Source organism: Hippichthys cyanospilos, chromosome 4 (genome assembly GCF_059441005.1).
Source record: "Hippichthys cyanospilos isolate Australia breed blue-spotted pipefish chromosome 4, RoL_Hcya_1.0, whole genome shotgun sequence".
Taxonomy (NCBI): domain Eukaryota; kingdom Metazoa; phylum Chordata; class Actinopteri; order Syngnathiformes; family Syngnathidae; genus Hippichthys; species Hippichthys cyanospilos.
This window is the reverse complement of record NC_142372.1, coordinates 21,130,024-21,147,894: the sequence shown is the minus strand read 5'-3', so window position 1 is coordinate 21,147,894 and position 17,871 is coordinate 21,130,024. Positions and strand designations below refer to the sequence as shown.

Below are 17,871 nucleotides of genomic sequence, written 5' to 3'. Positions count from 1 at the left end.
TACAGTCAAAGAGAAGCTAACAGCAGACCCAGACAGTGAAATAGCTACAACTAGTCTTCGTGTGTCTTTGCTCTGCCCGGTAAGCGTGCTTCTTTCATTTCAAGGCAATTTACAGCTATTCTGTAGCATTAAGGCCCATTACCAAAACAAACATGTTGTGTACAATCATTTCATTTTTGTCTACATAATACACCTATGGACTTATCTTTTTACCGCCTGGTGTGCACCTTTTGAAAATGCTTGATGTGTTCTTTGACATGTATTACACCCATATACAGTTCTTTAACCCCCTCCTGTGCAAGTCACCAATTGATTGCCTTAAGACATATTCATGTGCCCTATGCAGCTCGGAAAGATGCGGCTGATGATTCCATGCAGGGCGCTGACATGCTCCCACCTGCAGTGCTTTGACGCCACGCTGTATATTCAAATGAATGAGAAGAAGCCCACCTGGGTATGTCCTGTATGTGACAAGAAGGCTCCGTATGAACTCCTCATCATCGACGGGTAAATTACCCTACTTCTACCTTCATGCTTAGTCCAAAATGTATTTAACCCATGGGGGAAATTTCAACCTAAATCGGGCTTTTTATGTTTTTGATGTATGATAACAAAGGAAAGGCATACAGAGAAAAAAACTCGGAGGCTAAAATATTGCATAGATTGTCAAAACGTGACGACTTTCAATATGCCACACTGCCGTCCTTTCTAAATGCTTGCAGACGGTCAAAAATTACACCCTGTAGGTGTCAAATTGAGCCCATGTTGGGCTTATTTACTGCCATTCAGAATTGGAAATATTGTCTGTCCCTTTTGGACCTATTGAAAACCCAATGTTTTATCATGCATTTCTCCCGATTTTTACATGAATCCTCTCAGTGTTTGCGTTGACACTCCAAAACCATCGGGGGACACTGGTGGTCAACCTATGACATACATTGGCAAGCCTTTCAATGACTTAGATGATTGGCTTGGACTCCCATAATGCAGAAGTCTTCAAAAGTCCTAATACTTTAATTCTAACATAATAAATGTTTATATTTCAATGTAATACATTTATATTTCAATGTAATACATTTATAAATATAAAATGTAATTACTTTTATTATTATCGCATTTTTACAATTTTTGTACATAAAAAAAGTATATATGTATGGATAGGGCTGATACTGCTGAACATTTTGAGGGATTTAAAGTAAATATATGTACTTACATTTGACAATGTTATGACCCTTTCCAAGTCAGCCCCAGTTGGCTGATAATAAGGCCAGGCTAGTGAAAAATCCCCAGACACCCAGGGGTTAAACCTAATTGTCTATTTTATTTTTATGTGTTTCAGTGGATGTGAGAGTCTTAATTTTCCTGGAAAACTTCTGAATCTTAACACTATACTATACATCACAGCTGGACATTCAAGTATTTTTTGTCTTGATGTATTTATTTACTTGTAGACAGGTAATAAATATGACATCTTGTACAATGTTCAGTTCAATTTTCAGTGAACTCATGCGCTACTGTCTTTTCCATCTGAAACCTCTTCATCATAATTATTGAAATAAATTATGACTGAGTCCAAATACTATTGTCTCCATTTTAATTCAACTGTGTTTTCCAGAGAACTGTAAGAATGAAATGTTTGTTCAATGCGGCACTGCTTCACTTTGACTACAATATGCGCAATTCTTCTGACGGGTGATGTGGTTTTCGATGTTGAATCCCTCAGGCTTTTTGTGGAGATCCTGAACAGCTGTGTGGACTGTGATGAGATTCAGTTCAAGGAAGATGGGAACTGGGCCCCCATGAGGACGAAAAGGGATTTGCAGGAAGTCTCTTGTGCAGCTTTAAACAGCAGCGTGAATGGTAAGAAATGAATGGTAATAGGGGCTAGCAAGAAGACTGAGTATTTAAGTAATTTTATACTAAATTAAATGACACAAAATGTTTATTTGAGTATTTATGACACTCATTATCAGTCAAGATACAGCTAACAAAGAAGGCACATGTAATAAAGCAAGTTTAATGTTTGTTTACAGTGGAGGTACATATATATACTCTCTTCCAAGCATAATTCTTATTTTTAATTTTGACTGTATTCGGACTAGGGAAAAAAGTCTGTTGTTTGGGTGCTGCCATTGAAAAATGGACCGTTCTGTTTGGCACTAAGCCACGTTTCGCCCAAGAGCTATGTACGCTCTCAGTAACAACAAAACAAGAACACAATAAAGATAATAATTGCACTATGTGAAACAGTTTTTGTTCCATAATCCATGATAAATATAATAGTAATATGTTTGTCAAATCTGCTGCTCTCCAGGTCCGTGTTTGACGTCTGCAAGCTCAGATCAGCAGAGCTCCTTGTCAGCCAACCACAGCAGCAGCTCCAGCGAAAGCAGCAACAGCAAGAAAATGGGGGTGATCGACTTGACAATGGACAGCTCCTCAGAAGATGAAGAGCAGGACTCTCCGCCGCCGTTGCCGCCTCCGCCTCTACCTCCATTGCCTCCTCCCGCTAAACGCTCCTGTCCCTCCATTTCCCCGACATCGCCGCCCGTCCTCAACAAAGGGTAAGTCACCCTCGACGCAATGGTTGTGATTTTGCCCGCTCTCGTAGCTTAGGAATCAAGTGTTGAAAAGGTTCACATGGGAAGTGAAGCATGTCGATATGAAATGATTCATGAGGTTTTCACTTGAATGCACGAATAGGTTTTTACCGTTTTGCTTGAATAGCCACATAAAAGGTTGAGTGTGTAACATTTGTTCTTGAAATCCCATGTGACAGGTAGAATGCTCGGTAGAGAATTTTCCTTAAGAAATAAATAGGACTCATTTAGCAGTTTTTAATCTAGGATCGGATGAAGCGAACTTGCTTTTTGCCACGATATCGATTTTATTGATTTATTTTCATGGAGATTGCGTCGTGTGGAGTCTCACAAAAACTGCAATATCCTTGATAGGAGTAGATAAAAGTACACCGGTGACTTAAACACTGCTTCAAAGCTAACATTATGATTGTGTTGCAGCCAAAGATGCGCTCATGTCAACCATATAACATTGTTCACAGGTTTGTGTTTTTGGCTCGGTGGACGCGCAAGAACCCTTTGAAACATCAAATCTGACTATGAATGTGTGGCTCCCCATTTGCCAGCAGGGTGTTGAACCTGCACCACCAGGCCTCCCCCGTGACTCGCGCTCCCAGCATGCCAGCAGTGGACACGAGCTACATGCCTCCTGTCCCACCGCTCATCCAGGACTACAGACCCTACTACCACACCGCCAACGACCTTCCGGGTAATTTACCATTGTTATCCCTGACCGTTGTCTGATGAAAAAGCACTCTTTACACACCTCGCAACAGTGGATATCGGATGCCTGATAACCAAGCTTGCGCCCACTTCATTTTCAGATTTGAACTTCTTCTCTTTCCTGCAAGGTGACAATCATCAGGTATGTGTCACAGCATGCCACACTGGCTGAGGTTTTAGCCATTGTTCGTCACTCTTTGCGCACATTAAGTCTTTTAGTGAAACGCATTTTTAGAACTTGGAAAAGTCGCTCCTATGTAATCTTAAGCCAGCTGCTCGCTGAACGCTGGAACTAATCACAGTCTGTGGCTGACCTTCGTACACGTAGCAGCCCACTTGCAACAATACAGTATTCTTTGCAACAATAAAGGCAAGCCCCGGCATTCAATTAGCAACGTCTTGAAGTGCCTACTATGTAATTACATTGAACTGCAAACAGCATGGTGTGATTGACAAAGAAATAGTAGATTGCCTCAGCAAGTAGAGCTTTCGCTAAAAGACAACGCAGAGAGAGAGAATCAAGAGTCTGTGGAGAAAGCTCTTTCATGACGACAAAGGGCCATTTTTATCTTGTCACCAGATGGTGATTAGACATCCTTTGCTAATTTCATCGAGATGTATGTGGAAATGTTTGAGACAGCTGGCATAAAAACAAATTTTCCTGCATCTGAGATTCTACCATGCTTGTCTTTTTAGTCACAGCACATGTAAAAATATCAACATTATCTAAAAAAAAGTCCTGTGCGCCCATAGAACCATAGACAAATGGAATCACGGGCAAACAAGTAGCAAACCAAAGACAAAACAGAACAAAAAAAACGAGCTGCAAAATCATACACTGCATTTTCCCGTAGGGCAGTTCTTCTCAATTATATATTGCCCCCCCACAAAAGAGAAAACATTTCGCCACACCGACCATAAATAAGATTATTATCTCTGAACATTTTATAAGTATACTTAAAACTATCCGTTTTAATATTGATACAAGGAAAAAGCAATGGTAACTTCTTTTTTCACAGCATTTATACAGGTTAAAGGTTTGCCTAAGCCAGGGGTCTCAAAAATACGGCCCGCGGGCCGGTTCTGGTCCGCACATGGGTTTAATTCGGCCCGTGAGATGATTTCATATAAAAATGATAAAAGTATAATAAAAAAAATGAAGTAAAAATAATTGAAAAAGTTTAAATGTTTTATGATGATTAGTGACGGTAATGTTTTATTTTTAATTGTAATGTTGTGCTTTTACTCATTTGGACAGTAGTAACAAATACTGATAAATATGAAGTTGTTGTTTTAAAGTAATAGAAATATATACCATGATTTTATTGGGCCCTCCATAAGGCCCACAAGCTAAAACAAGTTTGACAACTCTGGTCTACTGAAAAAAACCCAAGTGTATCAAAGCGCCTGGAAAAAAAAGATGCTCATCTTTGTTTTATCACAATTACACTTCGCAGGGCAAAAACAAATCCTTGTCCTTGGGGTCATCCCCCGCCCCCCCTGGCATCGCCTTGGGGGCCCGCCCCACACTGCTTTAGGGTTAGAGTTCTATTTTAACGCTTGTTGGCATGATTGATAGCTTCATGCACTGTCCGCTGCTGTTCTGCGCTCACACATTACGTGTGCTCTAACTGTATTAGGAGGATAGATCAGGGGTTCTCAAACTTTTTGGAGTCAGGGGCCCCACCTTTAAAAACACCTTTTTTTTCCCTCTTGCTGTCGACTGAAAATGACATCACGTGCTGAACTGATTGATACCTTCATCTCCTGTCCCTTGCTGTTCTATGACAACCAATCAATCCCAATCAATCATAGTACAGTTTATGAATGTCTCACATGACCAACAGGTGAGCGATAATTGGTCCTTACCCGAGCGTTGAGCATGGGTGATGTTATTTTCAGTTTAAAAGCAAGTAGAAAAATGTGTGTTCAAAGGTATTGATTGTACCTGAACAACAATGTAGTTATCTAAATTTAGATCAAATATTAACTATTTACTGCTAATAATAAATGGATTATCCCTTTGAGCACGTTCATGTTCAAATTGATATGAAATCAGTATTGATTTTTTTTTTGTCTGAATATATTGCACAAGATTGTATTGTTTTAATAAATCAGACCTTTAAAAAAAAAAAAAAAAACAAGATCAACCATGACAAATAATTTGGAAATTTGTGTGCGCCCACCCAAGTGACGTCTCAGGGAAGTCTGATGGTGCCTTAATTTCCAAATCGTAGTTTTCCTGAGACATATGTTTCATCGAGATCCACTTGGAAAATCCATCTCACTTTCAATGTGAAATTAACACATGGACCTACAAGATATGTGATCCCTGCCAGTGTTGTGCGTGCAGCTTATCCGCTTGCTATTTTGAAGGCCCGTGTGTTTTTCCATTCACTTTTTAATAAATCCAGTACATGCATTTTAATCAGATACGATCAGACTGAGGAGACGGCGTAAAGCAGAGTTTGACCAGGTTGCCAAGCAACGCAACGCGTAGGACACACGCGAGATCAAATATATATATATATATATATATATATATATATATATATATATATATATATATATATATATATATATATATATATATATATATATCTGACCTTAATTTGTGTGTTCTCCGGCAGCATTACAACATGGTGATGGCAGCGGCGGCGGCCGCCTCGGCTTCGGACGACCACGAGCTTCTGCTCAACCGCTTCCTGCCCTACAGCACCTCTGGCTCCTCCGCATCTTTACTGACTCCGCCGAGCAACGGGGCCGCCGGCTCCGGCGGCAGCAGCAGTAGCAGCAGCAGCCTGGTGTCCTCCGGCAGCCTCCGGGACTCTCACTCCTTATCCTCACACTCACACGGCGGCGCGCTGGCCGGCCGCGGCGGCACGGAAGCGGCGGTGGCAGCTATATACGGAGGAATTCCTGACGTTATATCGTTGGATTGACTAACAAAGAGTCCGGCTGGATCCATCCATGAATTTAACTGCAGGGTAGAGAAGTGACTCGCAAACTAGACTCGAATCATTCAACTCCTCGGTGGAGTCGGAGCGCAAGCGGAGCACCCGGACGGCGTGAAGGTAATGTCTGCTCAAACGGTCGTGAAGGTCAGCCGAAGGTCATTGACTTTTTCGGTGGCTCGCATTACAACGTTACTGCTCCCGACCTGGCACAGCGAAAGCGCGGACGAGGCTCTTTTTGTTTGTCTGTTTCTTTAATGAACACAGGCGAGGCGAGGCGCGGCGTACAGAGAACAAAATCTATTTTCTCCTTTTACTTTTGTATGGTCAATCGGGATACATCCATGCGGGCAAGCTGCTTCAACTGCTGTTTTTAGTTTTTACGTTTATAGTTTGTCGTCCGTACAACATGTCTGGCTCCTGGTTTGCGTGATGTGTTCAGTGACATCTTGGTTCAAACTCGTCGCCGCATCAGTCCTCCTTGTGTCACCTACAGACAATTCTCAATGTTTATTACTACTTCTTTTACGCATTATGCATTCCTTTACATGTTAGGTTACCCTGAATCTGTGAAAGGAAATGGGCAAATGGAGCGACCGTATCCACCGCATTTGCACCCCTTTGAAAGACCTTCAACATACAGTATTCGGACTGTTCTTAGAGCTTCACAATATTTATGAAACCGTGAGATGGAAGATTTTTTTTATTTTTTATTTGCTTATGCCAAAAATAACAAGGTACCTTGATGACGATGACGAGAGTGCAGTCGGAGTCCTCTCGTCTTTCTTGGGACACTTAAAGCGCATTCTTTGCTGGACCATTCAAAATAATCGAACAATGAAGTTAAAAGTCGAACCGCGGCCCGTCTTGAGTCGTTCCACGGCGACTTGATTTTCAACTAGTGCCTGTTTGTGTGAATGCGTCATCGCATGTTAGAGATGGTTTCTCCCGAGTCAAAAAAAAAGAATGTCTTAATGTGTCTCCTGTTTTTATAAACAACGTTTTGTCCATTTAGGCATTTGGGGGGAGTTGACAAAACGTCAATGGTTTCGCTAAACTTCAAAACATAGTAGATCTTTGAAACTGAATGAAATTCGATTAGGGATGGACATTGAACTCTGAGGAAAATTACCGTGTCCTACACTACCAGTCAAATGTTTGAAAACACACTCTAATTCAGTGAGGGGGGTGTCATAAGTCATCACAATTCTTTGATGGGACAAAAAAGGACAGAACATGTTTTCAAATTTATGTTCTTCAATATCGGCACCTTTTGCAAATCCTGTTTTTATCAGTCAACTTCATGGTTCAGACGACGCTTTAGGTCATAAATGACCTAATTCAATTAACTTGAATTTGAAGGCGTTTCCAGACCTTTTACTGGTATTCTGTATATGAACTATTTCCATATCGCTATATTTACTTGCTTCTAAATAATTTTTACAACTATTTTTAACACTGAAAAGCTTTGTAACCTATGGGGGAAAATGAAAAAAAAAACAACAACCAAACAAACTTGAAATACAGTCGATTGTGACTGAAGCTCTTCTCGTTAAATGTACACGGCGCATAAGAAAGTAGCATGTCAACAGGCGCGCGGAGCAGGGACAGCCATTCAAGCAAATGGAAACTCGGTAATGCAGTGTAACCGATTTGCCAACCTTTGTAAACTTCCTCGGTTCATCTTCCACTCGTGTGTAGTTAGAAGCGAGGCATTACATAAACCTTCCCTGAATGTTCTAAACTGCTGCTGCGTGAATGTAGGCCTTCGCTCTCGTAAGGCTTTTTGTTTTTAGGTCACAAACGAGTTGAAACTGAATCAACAGTGCCTCAGCTGTCAGCAGCTAAGTAGTGCACTGAATGTTCCCTCCTTTTTTCCCCCAGTTTGTATTTAATCAGCAGTCAGTTCACCACAATTATCAATATTCCCAAATATGTATGAATTGATTCTTTTGTAATCATGCCCACCCCTAAGATCAAACTCGAAAATTGTGATTTACATCCATCCATCTTTTGTTGGGTGAATCTGCAGTCAGACTGCAGGTGAGCAGGAACACATAGAGAATTGAGAATCCTGCAAGCGCTAGCTTCAATGTGTTCAGCTGAAACTTGTACTGAATTGGAAATTTAAAAAATCCTGGGGTGTCGGAGTCATCGGCTCACATACAGTCAAGCTCACTATTTTCTTATCCTGTACGTCTTGAAACTTCAAAGATTCAAATAGCATATTCCCAAGCATCCCCTGCAGACAACAAACACAATATTTTGCCATGCATGGTCCCATAGCCTGATCACTTTCTTTCTCAGCTTACTAGTCCGAATGAAATCGGAGCCGTTAGTCCGCGTTTTTGTACTTTATGTGACCGAAACAAACAGGGATTGCTTCTGAAGGTGATTTAGTGTTTAGTTTTCTTCATGTCGCCGGAGAAAGAACTAGACTTCATGACCATGCTCCTTTGTTATTGTGAAGATTGTTTAAGGACTTAAAAAAATAATAAATTGAGGTCATCTCCTCAGATCAACCAACCCCGTATTATCAAACACACACAATTGATTTTTTCCTGTGTGTTTTCCTGTGCGCTTTTTATTTATTTGCTGTTATTTCTCAGTGGGATTTACTTTTTTACAAAGTGATTTATGTGGGACATTGTGTATGAGTTGTCATCATTCCCGATCTGTTTTGTCTTTTTTTTTTTTGCTTTGACAGAAGTGTGCGTTTCTCACAAACGATAAAGGTACAATAAGTTATTACCAATCCATGTTCATTTTCTTGAGAGCTTTAATGGCGCAATAATGCTAGCCTGCTCATACAAAAGTCATAATGACTTAATGGCTTTAGCTTGCCTTGCTATCATCAAGTCATTATGAGTTAACTTTAATGACAGTACATAATGTACAAAAAGAACATTTAAAGGATCGTTTATGAATAATTTGACCCTCAACAAACTTGGGAGCTTGAGAAGACTAGAACATTGAGCACCTGGGCATACGGGTTAAGAACTTTAGAGATCAAATTAAGGTTGAGTAGACACTCCAAAATATTCCAAATTAATGCATTGAGTCTCCAGTGCAGGCTGTGTATCAGACTACATTCTGTTAGTGTAAGGGGCATCGCAGGCCATGTTGAACGTGTTTCTGCTCAGGTGTCGGCATAAAATGGATGGATTGACCAAAAGTCATCTTAAAACGCAACTATAGCACTGACCTTGAAGTTCACCATTACAGATTTTAAGCTACTTGTCTTTCTTTGTCCTTCAAAATGAGCGTCTTGCGTGATATGACAGCAGACAACATGCAGGCCAGTTCGTCTGTGCAGGTGCACGCTTCAAGTTGTCCGCCATTTTCCAGTACACGCTGTACCCGATAAGATCAATGTTAGGGTGCCAGGGCCCGGCCGCGCACTCGTTCCGTCGGGATCGAACGAGGCCGCTCCTCAAAAACGGTCGAGATGTTTCCCACTGATCGAAAGGGAAAATTCAACGATATGTATATTCTGCCCGTGTGGAATCCTGAATATTCAGATCCAAATGTGTTTGATGTCCGTTTTGTGTCAGAGCCGCTCGCAAAAAAAGTGATTTATATATTTTTTAAGAGAATGGAAGCCGTAGCTAAGTATGGAAGAAAGGACTGTGGTCAATAAAGAGTGTCTCGAGCTGTAATAGTCAACACCCGCACTCACTGCCTTAAAACATGTACAGGTTTGATTTCATGGCTCCTACTCCAAAACCACACAAGGCTTTTAAAGAAGAGAACTGTGTTGAGTACAGTAAACCCTTGTCAGTTTGTACAAATGTACCAAGTGGAAGAAAATATTTATTACATGCATTCGAACAAATTGTTTACTTCTTGAATGTTAACTGTTTATGTAGAAAACTTTAGATGTATTAAAAGTGCATTCTGCTAATTCACCGCATTTGTCTTTCCTTCCTTTCCAGCATTTACTATAGCAGTGGTTCTCAAAGTGGGGTCTGCGGACCCCTGGGGGCCCGTGGCCTGACTACAGGGGTCTGTGAAATGATTGGGGTGATTTGGAACTGATATAGTTTATCTTTTAACATTTCCAGATTTGTGCCCCGTTTGCTTTCGTCTTTGTTTTTTGGCGCCGCTTCTGGCCGCTGTTGATAGTGCATTTATAGTGTGCCGTCTTTGTCGTTAACACCCAGGGAAGACAGAATATAGGGCTAATACAAAAAATATATATATATTTGTGTTTGTTTTAAATTAGATTGTGAAAGTATTCAGTACGCTTCAATTAACTCGTCGATTGAACCAGTTTAATATATTTTTAAAAATGTAATACTTTTTTAATGCGTTTTGTGTCAACAATTGCTTGCTAAGTAGGCAATGAAGCCAGTAAAGCTAATGCTCTTTTTGACTAAATAATTGGCAGTAACCGTTTGGGGGGAAATCGACCCTGTTTGTTATAAGTAGGTGTGCAATTTGCAACTCTTATTTTCTAAACTGCAGTATAGCTGAAAAGTAACAAATATACTTGTCAAATTGAATATGTTGCTGAATGAAAAGGGAACTTATGTTTGGCTCAAATTATTTATTTTTCCTTTTGTTTCCGCAAACATTGACTTCTATTTAGTTGTGTTCTTGTAAAGTTATTTTTGTTTGCTGTAATGATCCTGTTTGTGCTTCCTTGTAACGATTTGAGATGAAGCCCCATGAACCATCGAAACTTTCAGCCAACCGTCGGGACACGTGTACCAGTAAGTCATTAAAAGTCCTTTACTCTGTAGCCCCATCAAGAGTTCATTAAAATGTACTACAATCTAATTTCCCTCAACATAACAAGTGACAGGACCACAGTGAAAATTGCTTTGGTAATAACCGCGTGCTAGTGTTCCTTAGTTATTGTTAGTTATTGTTAATAAGGAGGATGGAAATATTTTTTTCATTGGGTTTTTATTTTTTTTTAAAGATGTTTTTCCAAAGTGGCTGGGTGAGGCAGTTTTTTTTTTTTTTTTGTGAGGATATCTTCTGCTTTAGGAAATAAAAAATGATCTCACAGAGCACAGATTATGCTGGTGTAGAAAGGCAAGTGAGAGTCCGTTTGAATAAATTAGGGAAATTATGTTTTCGTTGTTGCCAACCAACACTGCAGTGGGATTTCTTCAAAATTACACGAGCTGTGCGGGTGACTGCATCATGTTTTGCTCTGCCTTTTATACTTCAAATGACACCTGGTCGAACTGCCAAACCAAATAGCCACTTCCTTAATCAGTCACGTGGTACGTTGTTTTTTTTTTTTTTTTTTTTTCACAATGCTTGAGCAATTCTTTTGTCGATATAATAATGAGTAAAGAACTACAACAAAAACATACAATCAGACATTCCGGATAACATTAACATCATATAAAAACCGGCAAAATATTAAATGTTAAAATATAATTTCGTAACAAACTTCGTTTAACCAAATTAGAATAAATGTCAAGAATCGTACCTTTTTTACATACAAATTTACGTGACTCCATGTAATAATCAAAATCAATCAAAAATAAGTTAAAACATTGGCTTTGTGAATGTGAAATTTTCGGAACAAAGTAAAAAAGAAACAATGTTGCAGATTTCTATGTCTTTGTGCATAAAATGCGGAATTTGTATATCCCCTCCGTGTAAGGTTTTGGGAAGAGAGGTTGTGGGAGTACGGACTGTATTATCCTTCCCATTGCGTGGAATTAATGACCTTATTGACTTTAAAGTTACAATTCAGATCCTCACACATGTGGTACGATGCTTCAGGACGATCCGAATGGCAATGATTGTCACAGATCACAGAACAATGCTTCACTTAGCACTCCTAACCATGTAATGTTCAGCTCCCAATGTTTTGCATTTGTATTCTATTGTTTTGTTTTGTTTCGTTTCTATTGTTTTGTTTGTTGTTTTGTTCATCTCGCATTTTGTGGTTCCAAGTTCCTTCACTGCTTTTTTGTTTTTCTTTCAGGAAATTATCTTTTGAGGAATATTCCCTGACTCCCTGCTTCCCTGCATCTAGGTCTTCAAAATTACCCATTCTTAACAGGCACAAAAATTAAAATGTGCTCATTTTTATGCAGAGTGCACACTTAATGTCTTTCATTCTTTTCTTTAAGAGGTCATGCCTTTAAAGCTATTAACACTGAGTAACATGCAGCCGTGAAACGCAAGCCTTTAAAAAAAAGATTTTCCATGTCTTTAAGTTCACTGAAAATACTGAAATGTCAAGTCATCTGTCAAAATGTACCTACTTTGAGTAATCAGAAATATTAACAGAAGACATGCCTCACATACGGAGGTCGTGGGTTCACTTAGAGTGACACTGACCATTTTCCATTTAAAAAGGAACAAAATAAATGATTATACATTTCAAAAACTTGAAAATAAATGTGTCCAACAGTATGTTTTACATATAATCGTAGGTCTAGTTATCATGAAATCATATTACATGTGGGGTGTTACTCCTCCGGAGGTCGCCGTGTCTGTTTTTGCAGACGGAGTGTGCTGTGCTACATTTACCGTAATGCACCTAAAGCTCCCACAGGCACTTGCCAAAAATTACACATACTCCCTTTAAGACTCCAGCCCCCTTGTGTGGCATTTGCATGTTCCTCTCATACCTTGTGTGGCATTTGCATGTTCCTCTCATACCCACGTGGGTTTCTCTGGGCAGTCCAGTTTCCTCCCGCATTCCAAAAACATGCAGGGCATGTATATTGGACGCTCTAAATTGCCCTCAGGCAAGTTTGTGTGTGTGAAACTGTTTGTGTGCTTTGTGACTGACTGGCAAGCAGTTTAGGCTGTACCCCGCCTCCTGCCTGTAGGCAGCTGGGATAGGCTCCAGCACTCTGTGATGATAAGTACTTGAATAATGGATGGATGGATGGATGGATACTCAATTAAAGAGTGCTCCCAAACTGACTGGTAAAATTCAAGTCGGGTTATTGCTTATCCTCTCCTGTTTCATTGTGTTGTTTGTGTTTATAGAAAAAAAACAGCAACAACAAAGAAACTAAAACAAACTGGTGATTTTGGAGTATTGCCGGACGTTTTATACCAAGTAAATGTAATGAAGACTTTGGTCATGCAACTAGATTCACCTCCGCGACAGCCTTGCTGGTGATGTTTTTGGGAGAGGGGAGGGGGGGACGTGAGGAATAAAGGCTGAGGAGTCAGGTTGTCATATGAGAACAGCTCACGACCGAGCCATGAGCGAAGACAACAACTACACCGGTTGGTCCAACGCCTCCAATTTTATCAAACTGGACGACATCGACGTCTCCGCGGACGACAGCCCCGTTCTAAGAGTCCTCATCTGCTCGGTTTATTCGCTGGTGTGCGCCGCGGGTCTCGCGGGCAACCTTCTAGTCTTCTTCCTCCTGGGGAGCAAACAAGAGCGCAAGGCGTCCCGGATGAACTTTTTCGTGCTCAACTTAGCTCTGACTGACCTGCAGTTTGTGATGACGCTTCCCTTTTGGGCCGTGGACACGGCTCGGGACTTCAGCTGGCCCTTCGGGGGAGCCATGTGCAAAGTGGTGCTGTCCGTCACCGTGATGAACATGTACGCCAGCGTCTTTTTCCTCACGGCCATGAGCGTCACCAGGTACTTGTCGCTCACGTCGGCTCTCAAGGGCACGGACGTGCAAAGCCCCAGTTCCGACAAGTGGACGTGCGCCGCCATTTGGATCCTCGCTACGGTGGCCACTTTACCCACGTCAATCTTCTCCACCGTTAGCCACGTGAGCGGAGAAAAGCTATGTTTGCTCAAATTTCCCGGCGGTCAAGACTGGCTGGCGCTGTACCAAATCCACAAGATCCTCGTGGGGTTCGTGGTGCCCATCTCCGTGGTGTCGGTCAGCTACATCAAGCTCGTGCGCGTGATCCGCATCAGGAGCATGAAGACGAGCAACCCCAAAAGGAGATCGCGAGTCACCAAGTCGGTCACCATCGTCGTGCTCTCCTTCTTCCTCTGCTGGATGCCCAACCACGCCGTCACCCTGTGGAGCGTTCTGGTCAAACTCAACGCGGTCAACTGGGACAGAAGCTATTACGTGGCGCACACCTACGTCTTTCCGCTGACCGTGTGTTTGGCCCACGCCAACAGCTGTCTCAACCCGGTCATCTACTGCCTTATGAGGCCCGACTTCAGGATCAAGCTGAGGCTTCTCGTCCGCGGACGACAGGCGTCGGACGTTTAGCTTTTCAGAGGACCAGAGCCGTGCGTAATTACGCACGGGTTGGGCGCGTTTTTCAACCGTCGCTCAATAAACGAGCTCTTGTGTCTATTGTGCGTATGTAAATACAGTGACGTTTTTTGGGATACAAAAAAAGGGTCTGGCGTGAACCAGAAAATAAAATACCATACTTGGGACCGTCTAAAAAAGATGCTTAATGTCTATTAACGTTCCTGTGCACGCCACTAGTCCTTGCCAAACCTCTAAAAATGCCAAAACAATAGGCGCAATATTTTAAATTTTTATTCCGTTACGTCATTCATTCAAAAGCATAAAGTTGCTCTCGTTGTTAGAAAGCTACGACCAGTTGTCACGAAAATTCACGTGCACATTGCTCATATCAATCCCATACAATATTAAAAAAACACCCCACTATTTTATAGTTGTTCAATTCTCTGTTTTCTTCTCATAAAAAACAAACAAAAAACGCTCAATAGCACTTACTGTCTCATAACTTAAATCACCAAATTCTGTGTGAACATTTCTACCTGTACCCCCATATCAATCCTACGTATTCAAATAATATCACCAATATTTTGCATTTTATTGACATTGTCTGTTTAATGTCACTTGGTGAGGAAAATGCTTAGTCTATACTATTCAAAATATTGAGGTGATTGTTGAGATCTTGAAGATGTGGGCATATGTTGAGATGTGCACATTTTGGACACACTTGCTCGTAGTTTTCTAATGTTAATCAATTAGTGTACATGTAGGGAGAAGAAGGCTCACAACAGCCCTATAAAATAAAACGTGCTGTTGCAATTGCTTTGATATGTTCAGAGGTTGAAGTGGGTAAGAATAGAATGGTGACATTAGCTGCACAGTGGTAGACTGGTTAGCATAGGTCATGAGTACATGTCCGGCTCTGGCCTTCCTGTGTGGAGTAAGCATGTTCTCCCTGTGCCTGCCAGGGTTTTCTTCGAGCGGGGTTCTCCGGTTTCCTCCCAAATTCCAAAAACATGCACGGTAGATGTATTGAACACTTACAAATTGTTTCCAGGCATGTTTGTGAGAATGCCTGGTTGTTTATCTTTGTGTGTGCCATGCCACTGGCTGGCAAAGAGTTTAAGGGTATACCCCACTTACTGCCTGAAGACAGTGGGGAATGGCTAAGAAAACGGATGGACGGATGTGTAACATTCACCTTTTTAGAGTCTTAGACTGTCCTTATTTCTTTCTTTGGCTTTTGTTTGTTTGTAGCCTCCCTCATTAGGCATTATCCATCATTGGCTCTGGGCCACCAAAACATCTTCATGACATTCAATTTACAATAGGTTTCAGATGTAAATAACCTTCCATCTATTAGAAATATATATACAAAAATGTGCCCTTTCTTTGGAGAATTAGTATGTTTTTGTAGAAACGTAGCAAAAGATGATATAATGAGCCTTGTTTTTGTGCTAAGCAGTATAATTAAAAGTCAAACTGTACAGTCTGATTGTATTCGTGGGTGGAATTTTAATGATTCTGGTATTTTCGTACAGGTACAATTAGAAATGGGTGTTTGCGCCGCTGTAGGAGTGAACGCAGACGACTTGTTCTTTGGCCATTCATAGAGACTGATCTAATTCCCTTTAAATTTAGCTCAGTTCAAGTGCATCGTCTACATAGCACAAGTATAGCGGGCTAGCTGAAGTCCATTCAGATCAGCATGCTCAAAGTATGCTTTAAAGAAACGATAGAATAAAACAAATATCTCTACAAAGTGGGTCTCAAACTGCCTTGTAAAATTTTTATTTTTTTATGACTAATAATGACAATCATAATTTTCTGCACTGATTGTGAGGGTTTGATGCTCACTAATTACATATTTATGAGTGAAATACAATGATCCACCAGACATATTAGCAGAGTGCAACATCTGTTTGCCTCCATCTGGAACGGATTCACCAAAACCATGTAACACCACCTCCATCACACCTTAGACCATATTTCACTTAGTCTAAAGTCTGTCTTAGTTCTCTTCAACTGTTGTTAGAAATTGCTACAACTCGGTGGCAGTCTGCATCTGAGTTATAGCTATGGTTTGTGTTATGAGAAACCTCAAGTGGTTGTCCATGTGAGTTACTTGAATGTACAGTACAGTATGTGCCCTGTATTTTTGACAGAGTTCATATTTTGTTGCCTTTGTTCTTTTAATACAAATTTTAAGTCAGCAACGGTGATGCCATTGATAATGCATGCATGAAACTTTTCGAGGTTCAATTCCTCAAAAAAGATTAAGAACCACTGTCGCTCACAAGGACCGTCATGCTTGTGTTCGATTAAGAGGCTCACTGTGATGTTTTTTATCGTTGCGATAACTTTGAAAAATACATTTAGAACATAATGAATTGGAGCTGTCCATTTTTAAGAATACAGATCAATCCGGCAATGCAGGATGCACAGATATTCTATAAATACATACGGGATGGAAGGAAATATCCTGAGCTGAATTAGCCGGTCCCATATGTGCCACCAAGGTGGAGGTGTGCCTTAGTTTGTAAATTTTAGAGGCGGATCATCACGTCCGGTCAGGTTTTCTCTACTGGACCAAACTCTATTAGAAGCAATGATCTACATTTACAACCCGAATTCTCATATTTGCTCTATCAAATTTCATCTACTTTTTCCAAGATTCTGATCAAATTGATCTCAAAGTGCACAAAGGCATCAATGGTTTTTCATCAACCGATTTGGACTATCTGGTGGTGATGTAATTTAGTTTGATTGTTTATTTTTGACATATTAGACAAGTATTAAATCTGAATTGCTCCAGATGTACGTGACACAGATGAATGCTCTTATATTCTGTGTGTGTTGTGTGTGTATGCGTGGTGTGTTTAATAATATGTTTTTATTAATATGTTTTTATTATTATTATTATGAATAATAATAATCGAAAAGAACCACACTGGTTTCAAAAACCACAAGATTGTGCTGTCTTGGTTTGTTGATTAAATAATAAACATTACAATGTTTATATTTGTAATTTTTCAATTATTTTAACATGTTTAATATTTTGCATGTGAGACAATCTATTCTTGTTCATCGATGCAATAAGGAATGAGAAACAAAACTACATCATCCAGTCAAGGCTTCATGTGCTCATCCAGTATGGGGGTAATAAAATTCTAGAAACCTTTTAGGTAATTTTGTTAATGGGGGCCTGTCATTAGCTTGCTAATAGCATCTTCACTTAAATATTAACGCGTGCACATGTATCGTGCTATACATGTGAAAATAATTCTCTACAATCTACCTTGTCTATCCAATGCAAACAGAGGACAGATCTCTGACAATTTGAAACATTTGCACGATCCTACAGATGTCAGTATTTTGCTGCTAAAATGTTACATTTCAGACAGGTATCATTATGGACATTTCTAGCATGTTTAAAAAGGATACATGGTT

General features: G+C 40.4%; 2 protein-coding genes across 5 annotated transcripts in view; both read left to right on the top strand.

Annotated features, from left to right (window-relative positions):
- LOC148424980 (E3 SUMO-protein ligase PIAS1-like) overlaps nt 1-10,160 on the top strand; it is a 44,717-nt gene extending 34,557 nt beyond the window's left edge. For 3 of the 4 annotated variants that reach the window (XM_088413591.1, XM_088413593.1, XM_088413594.1), the window contains 7 exons: nt 6-79; nt 347-507; nt 1,724-1,860; nt 2,315-2,564; nt 3,146-3,288; nt 3,404-3,444; nt 5,933-10,160. In XM_088413591.1, coding sequence (XP_088269717.1) covers nt 6-79; nt 347-507; nt 1,724-1,860; nt 2,315-2,564; nt 3,146-3,288; nt 3,404-3,444; nt 5,933-6,244 — 1,118 coding nt within the window. In that variant the 3' untranslated portion in view covers nt 6,245-10,160. The remainder of the gene's footprint in view (nt 1-5; nt 80-346; nt 508-1,723; nt 1,861-2,314; nt 2,565-3,145; nt 3,289-3,403; nt 3,445-5,932) is intronic. The other variant, XM_088413592.1, reaches the window with a different exon arrangement.
- A 3,284-nt stretch (nt 10,161-13,444) lies between these two features.
- Nucleotides 13,445-17,305, top strand: rxfp3.3a1 (relaxin family peptide receptor 3.3a1). Its single transcript, XM_088413306.1, has one exon. The coding sequence runs from the start codon at nt 13,450-13,452 to the stop codon at nt 14,437-14,439; it is 990 nt and encodes a 329-aa protein (XP_088269432.1). The 5' UTR covers nt 13,445-13,449; the 3' UTR covers nt 14,440-17,305.
- Nucleotides 17,306-17,871: the final 566 nt, after the last annotated feature.